Genomic DNA, 18,082 nt, shown 5'->3' on the forward strand with positions numbered 1-18,082 from the left:
TGAAGTCGCATCATCAGTTTGGAGATGAAGCGAACCATGCCAGACTTTGTAGATGAAGTGAAGCTGCATCATGATTTTGTAGACCGAGTCATTGACAATGGAGCCTTTGAACTTAAAGATGGAGAAGCATCGACAAGACCTTCGCACTTGAGTTTGACAAAGCATCGGCAAATTCTTCGCATTTGAGTTTGAAGAAACATCAGCCAATGCTTTGCATTTGAGTTTAATAAAGCATCGATAAATCATCGACATCTGAGCTTGACAAAGCATTGGCCAATCCTCTGCACTTGAGCTTGAAGTATCAGTGAATCCTTCACATTTAAGTTTGAAATATCGGTGAATCTTCCGCATCTGAGTTTGATGAAGGATCAATGAAGCTTTGGCAGTAGGCTTGACTTTGTGACTATGAGCATGAAGATTGCATCGCAAAACCTCCAGAATGGAGCATGAAGATGAAGCATCAATGAAGCCTCTAAACTTGAAGATTGAGGAGCATCGATGAATTCCTTGAACTTGAAGATTGAAGAGCATCGATGAAGCCTCTGAACTTGAAGATGGAGGAGCATCTAAGTTTAATTTTAAAGAGGAAGCAAAGCGCATTCCAAGTATGTGCCTTTTATTAACTGTGTTGGCTCCTTACGAGGGATGAACATCTTCAATTCATGGTGTTGCCTCTAATAGGGATGAACATCTTCAATCTGAAGTGTCATTCTTTAACGGGGATGATTAACATCAATCTTGTAGTATTATACTTAGGTGGTTGTGGTACCTTTTCTGATGGACTAAACTTAAATTTCTTTAAGTTCCCTTCGTACCTTTAAAGAAAGGGATCAAATCATGACGTAGTTCAAGTTTTGTTTTTTTAACTGGATTGAACTTGAAGTTTCTTTCAAGCTACCTACATACCCTTCTTAATGGTAGGGATCAAGTCATAATATAGTTCGAAAAGATTTTTTTTTATGCGCGACTAAACTTAAATTTCTTTAAGTTGTGATTTTGTTACAATTTTATGAATAAATAAAAAAAGGGATTACTTTCTACCCTTTATAATGAAAGGGATCAAGTCGTAACGTAGTTCATACAATTTTTTTTTTGGGCCGTTCACATTTTAAGCTCATGCGGGCTAGGAGCATCATGCAGTTTAGGCTCTTACGATGAGTAGCTTCTTCGTTTAAACTTCAGAAGCTCTTATTTCATCATGATTTTGATTATCCTCTTCATTTGTAGGATTCGTCAATATGATGAGTTTTGGCTTCACTATCAAGGAACCTTCTATACTTATGTCAATAGAAAATTTCCTCTTCATGCATGAAGGGACATGACTGTGAATCTTTTCATCGTTGTTTTCTTCATGGAATGACGTTAGCTTCAAGATTTTCATCCTTCCTTTACGTTGATCGCTTGATGTCTTGAGACGATCAAAAGCAAATGTTGGAGGTTGATCTTTCTTTTATGTGGATATACTTAGCCTTTTAAAGGTGAAGTCCGAGCAGAAGTAGTCGTTGGACATTGGTCTTCTTCTCATACCGTGGCCATACTCAATCTTTGAAAAACTGAAGATCGAGCACTTGAAGGCTTAATACGATCAAAGACAGAAGTTCTTTGCTTCATTTCTTCTGAGTCTTTGACTTCTTCAGCAGTCACATGATTGTTGTCGACTTCCACTATGCCAACAGTGTGACATGCAATAACTTCTTATACTTTCTCTGGATGATTATTGAGAAAGCTTCTTAGGAGAAATTCTGCCCAAGTTGCTGGCTGTCGAAATTGAGGGAAGTCTTTGTCTTCTTTCTTAGTAGGCTTAGGCTTCCGTGTCATCTTTTTGCCTTTCTTTTTATGATTCTTGTTTCTTCTTCTATAGCTTCGATAAGAATGCGACTCTTTTTGGGTGGAGTTTGGTTGTCTTCTCTTTCGATGAGTCACTACTATCCACCTTTCGTTGTCATCTTCAACAAGCTCATCTTTCTTTTCGAAATCTGCTGTTTGAATTTCTTGTTGTAACCGAACAACTATAGGCTCGAATTCTCCAAACTGGACCGGACTTTGTCTTTAAGCATGAGACACAGACAGTATTGGAACATTTGAAGTCACCGCTACTGTAGCGTGATTTGTCTGAGCTACTTCATCCAAATCTAGCTCAATCTTCTTTTCACGAGCCAACTTCATAATTCGTTCCTTCAGCACGAAGCTCCTTTCAACTGGGTGACTAATGACCCGATGATACTTAAGTAGTTAGGATCATCTATTTTTCCTTCTTGTTCCAGTCGCTTGCATTCCAGTAGCTGAATAAGTTACTTCTCTAGTAGTTGCTTCAACATATCTGCCACAACAGAGTCATAGAATGGATAAACCTTCTCTTGTCTTTCTTTAAGAGTTGGACGACGCTTCTCGCCCTCATTGTGCCTTCTTTCAAATTTTGTTAGTTTTCCTTTGGAGAAAAATTTCAGCAGGGTCACATGAATGACCATAGATTCTTTTGTGGCATTATCCATGATCTTTTCAGTGCTTTTGGCTTCATTCTTGTATTTTCTCCCCTCAAGGACTAGGAAATCTTTAGTTCCTCTGTTGGCTATGCTCAGCTCCATATCATGAGCACGTGTTGCCAGATCCTCAAACATACGAGGTTTTATCTCTTGTATGATGCAGAGAAGCTCCCGGTGCATGCCTTGAGTGCACATCTCCACTATAGATAATTCAATGAGTCTATCTTTGCAATCCAGACTCAATGCTCTCCATCGGTTGGTTTAATTGATGACTGTCTCTTCCTTCCACTGTTTGGTGTTCGTCAACTCCATCATGCTAACAGTACACCTTGTACTGTAGAAGCGGTTTAGGAACTCTCTTTCTAGCTGTTCCCAACTGTCAATCACTTCTGGCTCCAAATCAGTATACCAATCGAAAGCATTTCCTTTCAAGGTACAGACGAACTGCTTGACTAGCTGGTCTTCTTTAGTTCCTGCATTTTCGCAGGTCTCAATAAAGTGTGCAACATGTTGCTTTGGATTGCCCTTCCCATCGAACTGCTGGAACTTTGGAGGTTGATACCTAGCTGGAATTCTTAGGTTGCCGATTCTCTTGGTGTACGGCTTAGAGTAAATAAAGAAGGACTGTGATGGTCTTCCGTACTGAACCCGTATGGAGTTTGTAATTATATCCTGCAACTGTTGAATTGACAAAGTGGCAAAAAAGGTAAATTGTTGCGGCTGGTCTTCCTGCAAGATAGTCTTTCCTTTGTCATTGGCTTTTGTAGTTGGAGATTGACTCGACTCAGCGATTTCTTGAGTCTATATTTGATCTCTTAAAGCAAAAATTTCATGATCTCGCTCTTCAACAACTTTCGTTAGGAAATTTATCTTCCTTTCCATCTCTGCCATGGCTGACTCAGCCGTTACGTCAATCACCATGACAGATACTACATCAAAATACGATTCTTTATCTGATGGATCAGTAGCAGAAACGTAGCCGTCGAACAAGGGATTTTCTCTAATAACGATCTCACCTTTAGTAGATTCCATTAGTTTTTCCGTGATGACAGAGCTTATGTAAATATCGCTTGCGACGGTAGCTTTGGAACAACTTTCTTTGGTGCCATTTGTAGGTTTATGAACTTGGATGACGAGGAGATGAGAGTAGAGAAGTTCCACTAGGCGTGCCATTTTACGTACGGATTTTTAAGAGAAATTTATTTCGTGGAACTTGAACTTTGTTATTTGTTATTAATTTTGTGGAAAGTGAGTACAATCTCTAATAAACAGTATTTTGGATACTTTCAAAATAAACTATAACTTTAAGCTAGTTGATCATGACGATCGACCTTTGGCTTGTTATCTTCTTGAGTGATCGGCCTTGGGCTTGTTGATCTTCTTGGGTATCGACCTTCCTTTTGCTTATCTCTTCATGACCCCCGTCACTAGAAATTGGAAGGTCACAAACCGCTCTACAGTTTTCTCAATCAAAAGAAAGAGCCCTAACCTTGAGTCTTTTTGCGAGGGAAGATTTTGAAAGACAAGATGTTTTTAGTGTTTGAGTGGCTTTGTTTTCTAGCAAATATATTTGATTAGTTGCGGGCTAGTTGACTTTTCCTTTTTCGATACCCCACGGAGCGGGAAGCCTGGGCGAAGAATAGAGGTTTATAAAAATCCGCACTCAATTCACTACGTTTGCTGCCTATGATTTCAAGGAGCTTTTCTTTAAGTTGACAACGGCCGGTAAAAGCTAGCAACAATACTCAAACTTGGCTTTGGCCGGCTTAAGGTGTTGGAGGTTCCTAGCCTCAATCAAAGAAAAGATGAAATAGTTTACTCAATCATAAGTGTGAGATTGGGGTGATCGGCTTTTGGCTTGTTGATCTTTTGGGTGATCGCCTTTGGCTTGTTGTATCTCTCTTGGATGATCAACCTTTGGGCTTGATGATCTTCTTGGATGATCGACCTTTAGGCTTGTTGATCTTCTTGGATGATCGACCTTTAGGCTTGTTGATCTTCTTGGAGAATCGGTCGTTGGACTTGTTAATTTTCTTGGATGATCGGCCTTTGGGCTTGTTGATCTCCTTGGATGATCGACCTTAGGGCTTATTGATCTTCTTGGAGGATTAGTGTTCACACGAGGCTTTTGGAGAAACTTGTTTCATGAAGTTGAACTTGAGTTAGTGTTGATGTTGAGATTGATTTGATGTGATGTGGTTCGATCTCTAGTACTTGATCCTCTGATTTTCTCTCAGTTGGGTGGATGCGCTTGACTTGAAGAAGGAAAACACCTAATGTTCTTGTAGAAGTCTTGGAAGAGTGTTTGTGTCTTCAAGGGTCTTCTGTCTTCTGAGAGTGCAGCTTCAGGAGTCTTGAGAGTCTTCTGCTTGTTGATGAATTCTCTCTGGGCTCTCTGAATGTAGATTTACTTGTATCTTCAAAAGCACTTCAGTCTTCAAGCATGGTCAGAATGCTTATATCGTCTAAGAACTTCAGTCTTCAGGATGCTTGTATCTTCAAAGGACTTCAGTCTTCAGAATGCTTGTATCTTCGAAGGACTTCAGTCTTCAGACGTGGTCAGCTTCAGGAGTGAAGGAGTCTTCTGACTGTAGAGAATTCCCTATAAGCTCTTTGGAGTATAAAATTGCTGATCTCCACAAATGAGAAGAACTCCTCTATTTATAGAGTTCTCTGCTGGAATTCATGGACTTGGGTTTGGTCGGTCCATGGGCCTGACTAATTGGATTTGGGCCTTATTTGACATTTTGGTTAAATTAAGCCTATTTATGGGCTAAATTGAACTTTTAGCCCAAATAATAATATCAAATTGGACCGAAGTAATTTTATTCAATCCAACGGTTACGAAGGAAACATGTGGCATCATCGTACTTCGCCAATTTATGTCTTCAACTTCAATTTGGGACAAATGTCAACTTCTAATTAGTCTCGAATTCAATTATTTGGAATTTTGTCCTTAATTTAGTAAATGACGTGGCAATTTGCGATTGGTCCAAAATTTCTCATTCAACAATGACATTAATTTAAACCAAAATTTATAATTGTATCAATTTAAACTCTGAACTTTTGTAAGTGCATCAATTTAAATTCTGAACTTTCATAATTGTATCAACTTAAACCCTCCATTATGTTTTAGTTGGATACACTTATGAATGTTTGTGGTTTAAATTGATATATTTATGAAAGTTTAGGGTTTAAATTGATACACTTATGAAAGTTTTGAGTTTAAATTGATATAATTATTAATTTGGAATTTAAATGGATACAAATCTCAAAGTTCAAGATTTATATTGATATAATTAAAAAAAGTTTAAGGTTTAAATTGATAGAAATCCCAAAGTTCAAGGTTTATATTAATACAACTAAGAAAGTTTAAGATTTAAATTCATACCATTTTCAAAATTTAAGGTATAAATTGATATTTACCCTAAAAATGATGTATATTCTTCTAATAAAATCTATTCTAATTTCTAGCTCATGCAATTTTGTTTAATTTAGTTACTATTTCTTAATATCAAATAAAATTTCTTATCATTAGACTTCGATGAGAAAATCTAATATATATATATATATATATGTATATATATGTAATATATTTATTTTTTATAAAGGTAGTATATGTAATTTTTTGTGTAGAAAAAAACTCTATATGTATTTATCTGTAAAAAAAATAATCTCATCTATGTGTATTTCAATTGTTGTCACATATAGATATGGATATAAAATATTTGGAATAATTAATGTATGTATTTTATTGATATCAAAACCAACATATAGGAAAACAAACCTGATTTTTACATAACAACAATAGTAATTTATAATTTGGAGAGAAAAAGGACATGCAAAATAAAGAAGAAAGATTCCAATATCAAAGTCAGAGATGGGAATTTCTAAAATTGAGGAGAAGTCATAAGTTCCAATTCTAAATGAAGTTTCAATCCAAGCTTTATCATATGAAGTTATAATAATGTGTTTACAAGGAGAATGATCTGTAGTTTACCTTTTTCTCTTAGAATTATGATTAGATGAAGTTTTCTTATTGAAGGATCCCAAATTGAAGGAACAATGAGCGGAAAAAAGATCGTCCCAAATCTCATTTTTAATTGAATGTAAATTTTACAGTAAATCGAGAACAATATATGCATTTACATAAATTACAGCATGCTATATAATTAGGTTTTAGAAACCTTACCTTTGAAGACTTTTCTTTAAGAATCCCTCGAACAACACACGGACGTCTTGAAGACTCTCTTCAAGAAAACTTTGATCAAGAGCACGAATACTACCACAAAGGCTTCTTTGGTATTCTCAGGTAGGGAACCCAGGAGTGATGGGTTCTGATTATTTTGGAATGAGGGAATTTTAGTAATAAGGAGGAAGGTTTGAAATTGTTCACCAACAACTCAAACTCGCACATAGAACTCTTCTGTTGTTTTCCAATCTCAATCAAGAAGAAGAAACTTTTTTTTTTTAACATGCCAAATATAACAACCACCCGTCTACGTGGACGGAAAGAAAAGAAGGGCAAGGGGTTGTAACTCCATTCATTATTTTAAAATATATTTAATATATATATAAATATGATAACTAACATATCAATATAAATATATAAATTATATGTTATATCAAATTAACATATAACATATAGTTTTAATATGTATCACATCCAATATAACTTATAGTTTCTTTTATCTCTTATATGACATTTTATATAAATCACATTTAATTAAATTTAACAATTATGAATCCAATTCAAGTTCATGATATTTGAATCATATTCAAATATTTATTTCCTCTCACTAAAGCTATAATGTATCAAATACATTATAATAATTATATCACATATAATTAAAATAACTTAATTATATCATATATAATTAAATCTTTCTACTGATTTGAACAATTCAAATTAATCCAAAAACTTGTTCTCAATTAATCTTATTGAGCTACCAATGGGACCTCATGAACCTGTAGTTTGAAGCTCTAACCGTACATGAATAATTAATTAAACTCTTTAATTAAATTATTCACCATCTGTTAATTGTCGGGCACTTCACTAAAGACCGATAACTGCACACTACATATATATTTCTTTGTCAAATGGATATAACCAATCAACAATACGATAACCCTTCACAAATTCCTTGTAAATACAGTTAGATCAAAATTACCGTTTTATCTTTGTAGTTATATTTAACTCCTTAAGTACCACTGATCCCTATAATGAACAATAGATCGTAGTCCAACTATGACTAAATTCTCCCAGGTCAGAAGAGGGTGTGGTGCCACATTGTTCAAGCCTCGAAATCAGCCCTTAAGGGAGCAATTTATCTACTTATCCCAACCTCAGGGAAGGAGTGAATTTCTTCTTGTGAAGTTGTGTTCTCAGCTCCCCAATCAGACGAATCTCCAAAATAGCAGACTTGTTGAGTCGGTGATCTGGCCACTCTCACCCATATAAATCAAATGATCACCCTCATAGGCAGGAATTCACAACTCACTCTAGATTCAGGTCATGTTACCTATGATCATCCTGGTGAAATATAAGTATCTATTATGAACAACGTTATATAATGAAACTAAACATTTCGTGGTCCAATCTTATATAAACTCCTTTGTATATAATATTCCCGCTCACATGTCTATACATGAATGATCAGGGTCAAATAATTTGTAGTACTTTATAACAATTGTAACACCTACAAAGCGGGTTATACTCATAGTGTCGCCAGGATAAGGTACCCGGTCTTATTCATCTACTACAGATCATTTAGGTTCACTTAAACATGATTCACCTGTATGTCTCTACATACATGTTTAAGTTACAAGATAACATTGAATGTTAGTTTATTGGTTTGTGGTTAATGCAACAAAAATATAGAATAAAATATTATATATTTAAATAGACAATGAGTTTGTTCAATACATTTACAAACTATAGGACCCTACGAGATTTAGGGTATCAACCCCAATACTTTTATCCTACACAAAGTTAAAATTATATATGATTGGATCAATAATTAGTTGGTCTTAGACTTTGCCTAAGTCCACCATTTTTTCCCTAATGTATAATAGTTAATGTACATAGGTTAAATATATGTGTTTGTTTTACCAATTTTATATAAAACTAAAACTAAATAATTACATACAAAATTATTATATTTTTGAACTGTTTTCAAATAAAAGAAACTGAGCCAACTTATTTACAAATATAGTAAAATGTCCTTGTCTAACCGTGATAGACCGCGATAGACATTTTGCTATACTTCAAACTATTTTAAACGATTTTACCATTTAAAATAATTGTCCTACATTTTCTTAATTAATTAAAAAAAATATTTTATGTATATGCTTTAAAACTTTTGTAAATGAAAATTTATGTTCGTTAATTAGATGTAAGTGAGCAAATTGAAATAATCATAAACTAAAATTACTATGACAAATATCAATTTATACTCCTTAATTTTCGGGGCTATATCCATTCAAACTCTAAATTAATAATTGTATCAATTTAAATCTTGAACTGTAAGGGTTGCATCAATTTAAAACTTTGGGGGTTGTATTAATTGAAACCCCAAATTAATAATTGTATCAATTTAAATTTTGAATTTTCATAAATGTATCAATTTAAACCTTGAACTTTCATAAATATATCAATTTAAACCCTAAACTTTCATAAGTTTATCAAAATAAAACATAATGAAGAATTTAAATTGATACAATTATGAAAGTTTAAGGTTTAAATTGATACACTAATAAAAGTTCACGGTTTAAATTGATACAATTATTAGTTTGGGGTTTAAATAGATACAACCCAAAAATTCAGGGATTAAATTGATATAATTGTTGGTGTATGGTTTAAATTGATATTACTCCTAAAGTTTAAGAATATAAATTGATATTTACCCAAGTTACTATTATTTAATGTATTGGTAAATCACTCCATTAATGATTCCATCAAAATATAAATATATAAATAAATATTTTACATTAAACAAGTTTGATTCAACTAATACCGATCGTTAAATAAGCATAGATTAATTGAAATATTAATAATCAATTAAAAAATATATTAATTATTTAAGAAAATATAAAATTTCAATTATAAGTGAATTAGTTCAATTTGTCTAAATAATATAATGGTATTTAATAGTTAATTAAAAGTAGGCAGTAATAATTAATTTATATTGTACATCTCTCGTACAAATATCTTACCCATATTGGGTATTAAAAAACATATGTTGATTGAGTTTTAATATTCTCTGGATAATTAATTTTAAAAAGTGAAATATTATAAAACAAATATATTAAATATCTGTTTAAAAACGTTTTTAAAAAAAAAAAGACTCAAGAAAGTTGTTGCTAATACAAATATTTCTTTTTTAGACCTAAATTGAAGTTAATGATTTTTATTATCACATTGCAACTAGATTCGAACTCAAGAAGATTCCATCTAAATACAGCCTTATTTGAACTCAAATGTGATAAAAAGACAAGAAAGATTGAAATACCTAACCCAATGCTTAAGTTGAGGCCCCAAGAGGGTCACCCTCAACATCATGTAGTGATAAAGCTGAGGGTGCCCAATTTGGCTCAAGATTGTGCAATCCTCACACCCACAATCTAATACTGATGATTGAGAAAAGATCAGTATTTGATGGCCTAAATCCCGAGAGGGAACAACCCTAGATAAATTGACCTTAATATACATCGTTGATGTCAAATTCTAGACTAGAAAAAGTGCACTCAACTTTCACATGACATTAAATGTAAATTTTCAATACGAGAAATAGAGGACCTGCCAAAAAAAAAAAAAAAAAAAAAAGTTCTGATGCCAGAGTCAAAAATGAGAATTTTAGAATAGAGAAAAAGTTAAGATTTAGATCTTAGATAAAGTAACCTCATGTGGAATTATAATGATGTATTTAGTATTTATAGGGAGAATGAGATAGAGTTTACATCTTCCTCTTACGATAAGAATAATGAGATGTATCTTTTTTAATCCTAATAAACTATGATTAAATATGATAAGATAATCGATTAGCTGGTACTTGGACTCATTTGAATTAAGTCTACTTTATCTTGTATTTATATTTACTTATTTTTTCCCCTTTTTTAATCTCTTTTGTCAGATCTAAATTCACCCCAACAATTCTTATGCTTAAAATTCTTGGTACAACCCAAATTTTCTTACCGACTTTAACAATGAAGTCGTTTTGACAAATCTAAATTAATCTTTTTTTGTAGGCTATATTTTCTTAAATTATAATTTAACAGTTGATTTGTGCGTCAATAGAGTAGATTAAATTTAAAGATTTGAAGATTTTTGTATTTAATGAAAGATTGTAATAGGAGAATTTGAGTAAATATATTAACACGCGAGGAAAGATTTAAAAACAAAATGATAGCGAAGCGATAAATAAGAATCTAGTTCCCTTCTTTTTCTGAAAAACAGATGAGTCGTACGTTTGGCATGAAAAAGTGGAAAACCAAAAAGCCCTTAATCTGAAATCGACAATCAGGGGTATTATAGTCATTTACTCCCCTATCGTGTCATTTTCGTAGTTTCCTTAAATAAGAAGGGCAAATCCATATCTCAGCTTCTATAAATTACACCTCCCATCCCCTCTTCTCCTCTTAAAGTCTCTCTCTCTCTCTCTCTCTCTCTCTCTCTCTCTCCCCCCTTTGTTCGTTTCTCCTCGTCCGTCCCGTTTCTGTTTCTTTTCTCCCGTTTTTACAAATTTCTTTAATTTACCCCCATCTTTTTTTCTTCTTATTTTAGCCCCTTATAAATTATTAAATTAATTTATCAGGCTGGCTTGTGGGGGTTTATTTATTAAATTATTAATAAATAGAGATTGGGCGTGGAAATTTGGAAGGGTTTCTTTCAACAAAAGAAGAAAACAAATATATTTTGCTGACGTGGCATGCATTGGCAGTAGTAGGTTTAGGTTAGAGGGAAGGAAGGAAGGGGCAGGGCAGGATGAATACCACCAAAACGATGCGTTTACCTCCTCGTAGACTAATGACGTCACCCAGGCCCATTCCCAGGCCCATTAAGAGGAAAGAGAGAGAGGGCCTTGATGATGATGAGGCCCACCAACTGTCATTAACGGCTAAAGTACCGAAGCCGCCGCCGCCACCGCCGCCGTCTCATTCGAACCATCTCCTAGCCGGCTACTTGGCTCACGAGTTCCTTACTAAAGGGACCCTCTTCGGCCAGGCTTGGGATAAACCAGATCCGGCTATGGCTTCGGCTTCGGCTTCTTCACCTGCTGAGCCGAGCGAGAAACACCAAGACGAACTGCACCCCAAGAATTACCAGTCCTACGTGGAGGTAGCTAATTTGTTGAAACATAGTGGGCCCCATTTTCAAGGTATTGTAAATCCCACCCAGTTAGCTCGTTTGCTAAACTTATGATTTTTCTTTTTAATAAAAAAAATATACTATTTTTATCATGTATTTTGGATTACATTCTATTTTAGTTTCTATGTTTAAATAAATTTTAAATTTAACCCTTTCAATCTAGTAAAATAATTATCATTAAATTTTATAGAAAGTTTAGAGATAAAATTAAGGATTTGGAATTACAGTACTAATAATGGTATTTTAACATTTTCTTTTAATTTTAATTTTTTTTCTCTTTTCGTAACCTAGCTGTGTAACACATGGTGTGGACCATCTTTTTAGGGGGACCGTTTAAATGTTTAAATAAGAATTAAGAAAATCAATTCCATCCACATTTTAAATTTCCCTTTTATTTTAATGGCATCAACGAAAATTTTGTCTCCCTTTTCAATTGAATTCTACTCATAAATATTATATCCCTTCCTAATTGCAGAATTTATCTGATTGTTTTTATTTCAACTGGTTTATTATTTTTTTTTCACAGACATGATTGAAAGTGAGGGTTTTAATTTTGATGAATTATTCTTTACATAATTATAACTTTTTTTTAGAGAATTTACACCACTACTGGCTCTTGGTTATTGGGTTTGGTATGTTTGATAATTTTAGGATTATTAAGGCCGGGCTTGTTAATTATTTTGTTTATGGATGAATTGTTTGCCAAATTCCAAAAACAAAATTAAGATTTTAAAAGCTAAGATTTCAAATTTTGGCTTGGTTTTTTAAACTATGTCTAAAAATTAGATAACAAAAGAAGAAATGTGATGGTGGAAGTAATGTTTATAGGTTTGATTATCAAAAACAAAAATCTAAAAATCAAATGGTTAACAAATGGGGACTAAAGGTGTGTTTGAGATTGATTTATGAGAAGTTTGAGAGTGATTTTGAAATTGTTGAAATCACTTTTATCATTTTTGAAATCACTTTGAAAATGTTTTTAATCATTCAAAAACAATTTTAATAATTTTAATAGTATGAAAACTGTGTTGAAATTGATTTTGACTGATTAAAAGTGTCAAACATATTAAAACATGACAAAAGTGATTTTAATCATTCGAGTGTGTTTGGAATACATTTTCAAATGTTTAATTTAAAAAATAAGTCATTTTGGAAGATAGTCAGTTTGACAATCACTCAAAATAAAAGTGTATTTTAAATTTTTTTGTCAAAAGTATTTAAATAACAATGATTTTTTAAAAAAATATTTTTTCCTAAATCGATTCAAATGCACTCTAAATCCATCTTAAACAATGGGTTTAAGGTGATTGTGTTGAATTTTTTTTATAACTAGAAAATTTAAGGCAAATCTGATAGCTTTTGAGATTAACTCTCTAAAAAAATTAATAATTATTTTTAAAGCTGCCACAAATTCAAACTAAGCCTAAATTTAAGGTTTTAAGTCTAAGTTGTAAGAAAATTATTGTATTTATTAAATCAATTGTATTGAATCAGAGTTGTTGATAATCCAATTTGTTAAAGAGTTTATTTAAAGTGTATCTGGTTGGGAAATTTGGAATTTGTAATAAATTATAGATCATCTATGCATTGATTATTTAATTAAAGTAATAAAAATTAAAAAGTAGGCCATCTTAAAATAATAATAATAATAAGTAGATAAAGATAATAAAAATACCATTGAGTTGTAGGATTGGCAAAAATCCCCGCGGGATCGGGTTCCACCTCGATTAGGGCGGAGAATCCCAATTTGATCGGGAATGGGTCTAATCGAGTATCCGGTCGAGCAGGAGTGTATCCCCACCCCAATCCTCATTAATGTTTTAAATATATATATATATATATATATTACAAAAAAAAAAAACAAGGATGAGTCCCCGGGACCCGTTTCCCTGGCGGGGAATCCTCATCCTCGTCCCCGTCTTCAATTGCCGGGGACAGGGTTGGGGATGGGGGAAATACTCCTGCACGGATGGGGGAGGAAGTGGGGATGGGGAATACCCTCGTCCCCCTCGCCTCACCCCGACCCTGTTGCCAACCCTATTGAATTTGTCTCAATTATACCCAAACTTCAAAATATTTCATTTTAACACTTAAATTTGAATTCTTTTAAAATTTTATTATTGAAACAACTCTTGAAGGTTTTTGCTTTTAAATTCACAGATGAAACAATTTATATTTATATGTGTTACTTAATCCTCTGTTTGGATTCAAGAAAGTTTAAGAAATGATTTTAAATCCCATGATTTGAAGAAATCCAATAAATGATTTTGTTTAGAACGAGAAAATTTTGAAATGAATGTATTTAAAATTTTGTGTTTGAATGGTAACCAGAAAATAAAATAAAATTACGTATTTACTAATATCTATCGGCTTTTGACTATGTTGTGTTAATTGAAAATTAGAAACCTTTAATTAAGCAATTTACTTTCAAATCTTATGAAATCCTGCAAAATCAAAACATTTTAGTCAGGAAAGTTTTTTAAGTAAAACGAGATTTGAAGTCACTTCGGATTTTAAAACCATTTCATTTCCTGCCATACTAAAACAATGGAATTCGTTTGAAATTTATTATGAATTGAAATTCCTAAAAAATCATGAAGTTCCAAACAAGCCATAAGTGAACAAGTTTAAAACATATGCCAGAGGAAAATTTGGGAGTTAAGTTGAAGAAAAAAAAAAAAAAAGAAAAAGAAAAAGCTTTCAAGAGTGTTCATCTAAGACATAATAGATCTTCCCTAATTGTGTTGATTTGTCCACATAAGTAAATACAATTTTTTCCTCTATGAATTTAATGAAAAGCCTACCAAGGGTTTGTTTAGAAACAAGCTTCAAATTTAGGGTTACAACATAAAAGTTTGGAGTGTTACGAACCACATAATTCTATGGTATTTTTTATAATTTAACCTAAAATATATATTAAATTATATTAAACATGTTATCTTTAGTCCATAATTTACTTCTAGTTTTGTATCTATTTTGTTCTGTATCGAAATATATCATTAAACCTTAAAAGTGCCTAATAGATTCTTTAACTTTCATTTTTGTCTATTAAATTCCTAAACTTAAAAGGTGTCTGGTAGATCTATAAACTTTTCAATCATATGTCTTATAGATACCTAAATTCTGATACTTTGTATTTAATAGATCCTTGACCTATTCGAGATATGTTTTTGAATTCACATATCTACTACACATAAAATTGAAATTTTTAAGTTTGTTAGACACAAAATTTAATTTTATAACTAACGGATAATCGATTATCAATTGGTTATGTTACAAAATTTAAAATATCATAAGCTTATTAGATACAAAATTGAAAGTCTAGAAACTTACGAGATAGAAAATTAAGAATATAGAGACCTGTTAGACATAAAATTAAAAGTCTTAGTAATTTTTTAAGTTTAAGGATTAAATAATATACATAAATCTAAAAAATATAATAACTAAACTTGCAATTTAATCTTATTTTTATTGTGAAATTTGGAAGTATTATATTAAGAACAAATAAAAAATTTCTTATACATTTGTCCGCTCAATTTTCTTTCAATATTTACTTCATAGAATAAAATTTGATTGTTGTGAAAGTACTTTGGGAGTATTTACTAATATGTGAACGAATACATATGAATTCTTTTATACAGATATGCCAAACTCAAACTAAGTAATAAAATTATGGATGGTTGTTTTCAGATATAAGAAAATAAATCAAAATATTTATAAATATAGTAAAATTTTATTGTCTATTTGTGATAGACCGCGATAGATTACGATAGACTACTATCTATATGTGTCTGTATCATGATATTTTGCTATTATTTATAAATATTTTGAATAATTTTGTCATTTAAAATAATTTTCAATAAAAATAGAATATTTTAAAATATTATTTTTAAAACTATTAACTTCAAGATAAATTCATCAAAATATTTTAATTAATTAATTTTATGAATATAATGCTTTGAAATGGCTGTGATCTTTCTTAAAAACGATCCTCTCTTAAAATAAAATTGTACCTCAAATTAAAATCAAAACTAATATTTAATACTAGATATTTTATGAGAAGTTCAAAACAATATAAATTAAATTAAGTTGCTAAACAAGATAATATCTCAAATTAATATACACTCTAAAAAAAGATAGAGTTGTTTTTAAATAAAAAAAACTGAATAACTTATTTATAAATGTAGCAAAATGTCATTGTTTATGGGTTGGTGATATCTGCTTAGTGATAGAAGTTTATCACGGTCTATTGATTTACTAGACTATTTTATTGACTGTTTTGGTGATAACTGAGTAACTTATTCACTGATAGACTATTTTGTTATACTTAAAAATAATTTTAGTAGTTTTACGATTTAAAACAATTATCTAAAAAAATATTGATTTACTAAATCTCTTCTGTAATTTTAGATATAGTCGGTAGGGTAAATTGTATTAAAAAATATAGTCTCTATAATATGTAAATCTTTCGTAAGTTGTTCGTGATTATAATTGGATAATAAATTTAATTTGTACAGACTTATTTACAAGTAATAAAACCAGATAAATATATTAAATAAACTAATTCAATAAACTAATATAACATGACTAATTTATACTCTTAGTTGAATTTGTTAGGTAACTTGGTGTACACGTGTGAAAGGTGTCATTTTATATTTTATATTACAAAAGAAGGAAAAACAATATTTAAATATGTTACGAACTTGGGATTACAATAGGAACACGAATATCAATAAAATATAATATTAAAATAAATATAATAAAATAAATAAATAACAAAAGTAAATAAAATAACAAAATATGAATTTCTCCACTTTCTTCTCTCTTTTCCACTAGATGTCATTGTAAGTGACCATGACCATTGAACACTAATAATGAACATTTATATATTACACCTAGCTTAATATATTTATAATAAAATCCATGTTAATTTTGGCTCGCTCATCACAACATGAATTTTCTAGATATTTAAAATTGTCATTTTTTTTTTCACTTACAAACATTTCAAGCATTTTAAAAGTCAATATGAGTAAGCCGTAAAGTAAAAAAAATTATTGAAACTCTACAAAACGTGAGAAGAATTTGGAAAATCAAACTATTACAAGTGAAAAAAAAAATCATATTGAGGGTAAATCTTGGGGTGGCTCCACAAGAGAACCAGATGAAGTCGAATCTCTACTCTGAGCTTAATAATATAAACACTATATCAATTGAGTCATGTTCATTTAGTTTAATTTACAATCTCTTTCTTATTTGTATGATATAAATTGATGTAAATTTAGTGTTTAAATTGATTGTTTTTTTTAGTACAATTAGGGATAAGGAGATTCGAGCCATAGATGTGGTTGTTAACGCACTCGTATTCGCTTGAGCTACACTTGCTTTGACTAAATTGATAACTATTACTTTGATATTTTAATTGATAAAATAATTAATTTGAGGTTTTAAGTAACTCGACTGATCTGTGTTAACTTCAAACATATAAGTTGTTTTTTTTTTGTTAACTTGTAAATTTGGTCTCTATAATTTGGAAAAAATTAGAGAACTCTGTCCATGTAGTTTGATAGAACCTCATAAATAGTTTCTATGATTTGATAAAATCCTCATAAATAACCCATATTGTCTAGACTAGTTATGAAGATTTTATTAAATCAGAGGGACTTAATTCTAATTATAAACCATAAGGATTAGATTCTGACTTTCTCCAAATTATAAGAACCAAATTTACAAGTTATCTTTTTTTTTTAAAAAAAATAAAAAGTAGTATCTTTTTAAGAACAAAAAACTACAAAGATGAGAATTTGAACATCAATCTCAATTATGCACATGTTGGGATTAAATAGTTTTTAACTTTTTTTTTTTTTAAAAAAAATCTATTGGTTTTGACCTTAATTAAATATGGTTTTATTCGCGTGAGAATAACTGAACACGTATATCTTTGACTAAGAAGTTAAAGGTTCGAATGCTTCCACCTTTATCACAATTATATATCTTGATTGGCAAGCTAACCTTTGAGTTATTCTACCCTTGTTTGGCCCAAAAAGAACTAGGGTAGTTTGAGGGGTGGGAAAGAAGAGTAAATAACTTCACATGTGTGTTGCCTAAAATGAAAACATTTAAAAGAAAAAGTTTCCAATCCAGCACAAGTGCAAAGAGTCGAAACAAGTAGTAACTTGAAAGTGTTTCAAGTATCATGTCCTAAAGGGATAGTTTAAACAAAAATTTAAACTTG

General features: G+C 31.2%; 1 protein-coding gene across 1 annotated transcript; it reads left to right on the plus strand.

The window, feature by feature from the left end:
- Nucleotides 1-11,141: 11,141 nt before the first annotated feature.
- LOC120092519 lies at nt 11,142-13,714 on the plus strand. The gene has a single exon (XM_039050620.1). The coding sequence runs from the start codon at nt 11,467-11,469 to the stop codon at nt 11,902-11,904; it is 438 nt and encodes a 145-aa protein (XP_038906548.1). The 5' UTR covers nt 11,142-11,466; the 3' UTR covers nt 11,905-13,714.
- The last annotated feature ends 4,368 nt before the right edge of the window (nt 13,715-18,082 follow it).

This window comes from Benincasa hispida, chromosome 12, assembly GCF_009727055.1.
Source record: "Benincasa hispida cultivar B227 chromosome 12, ASM972705v1, whole genome shotgun sequence".
NCBI lineage: Eukaryota > Viridiplantae > Streptophyta > Magnoliopsida > Cucurbitales > Cucurbitaceae > Benincasa > Benincasa hispida.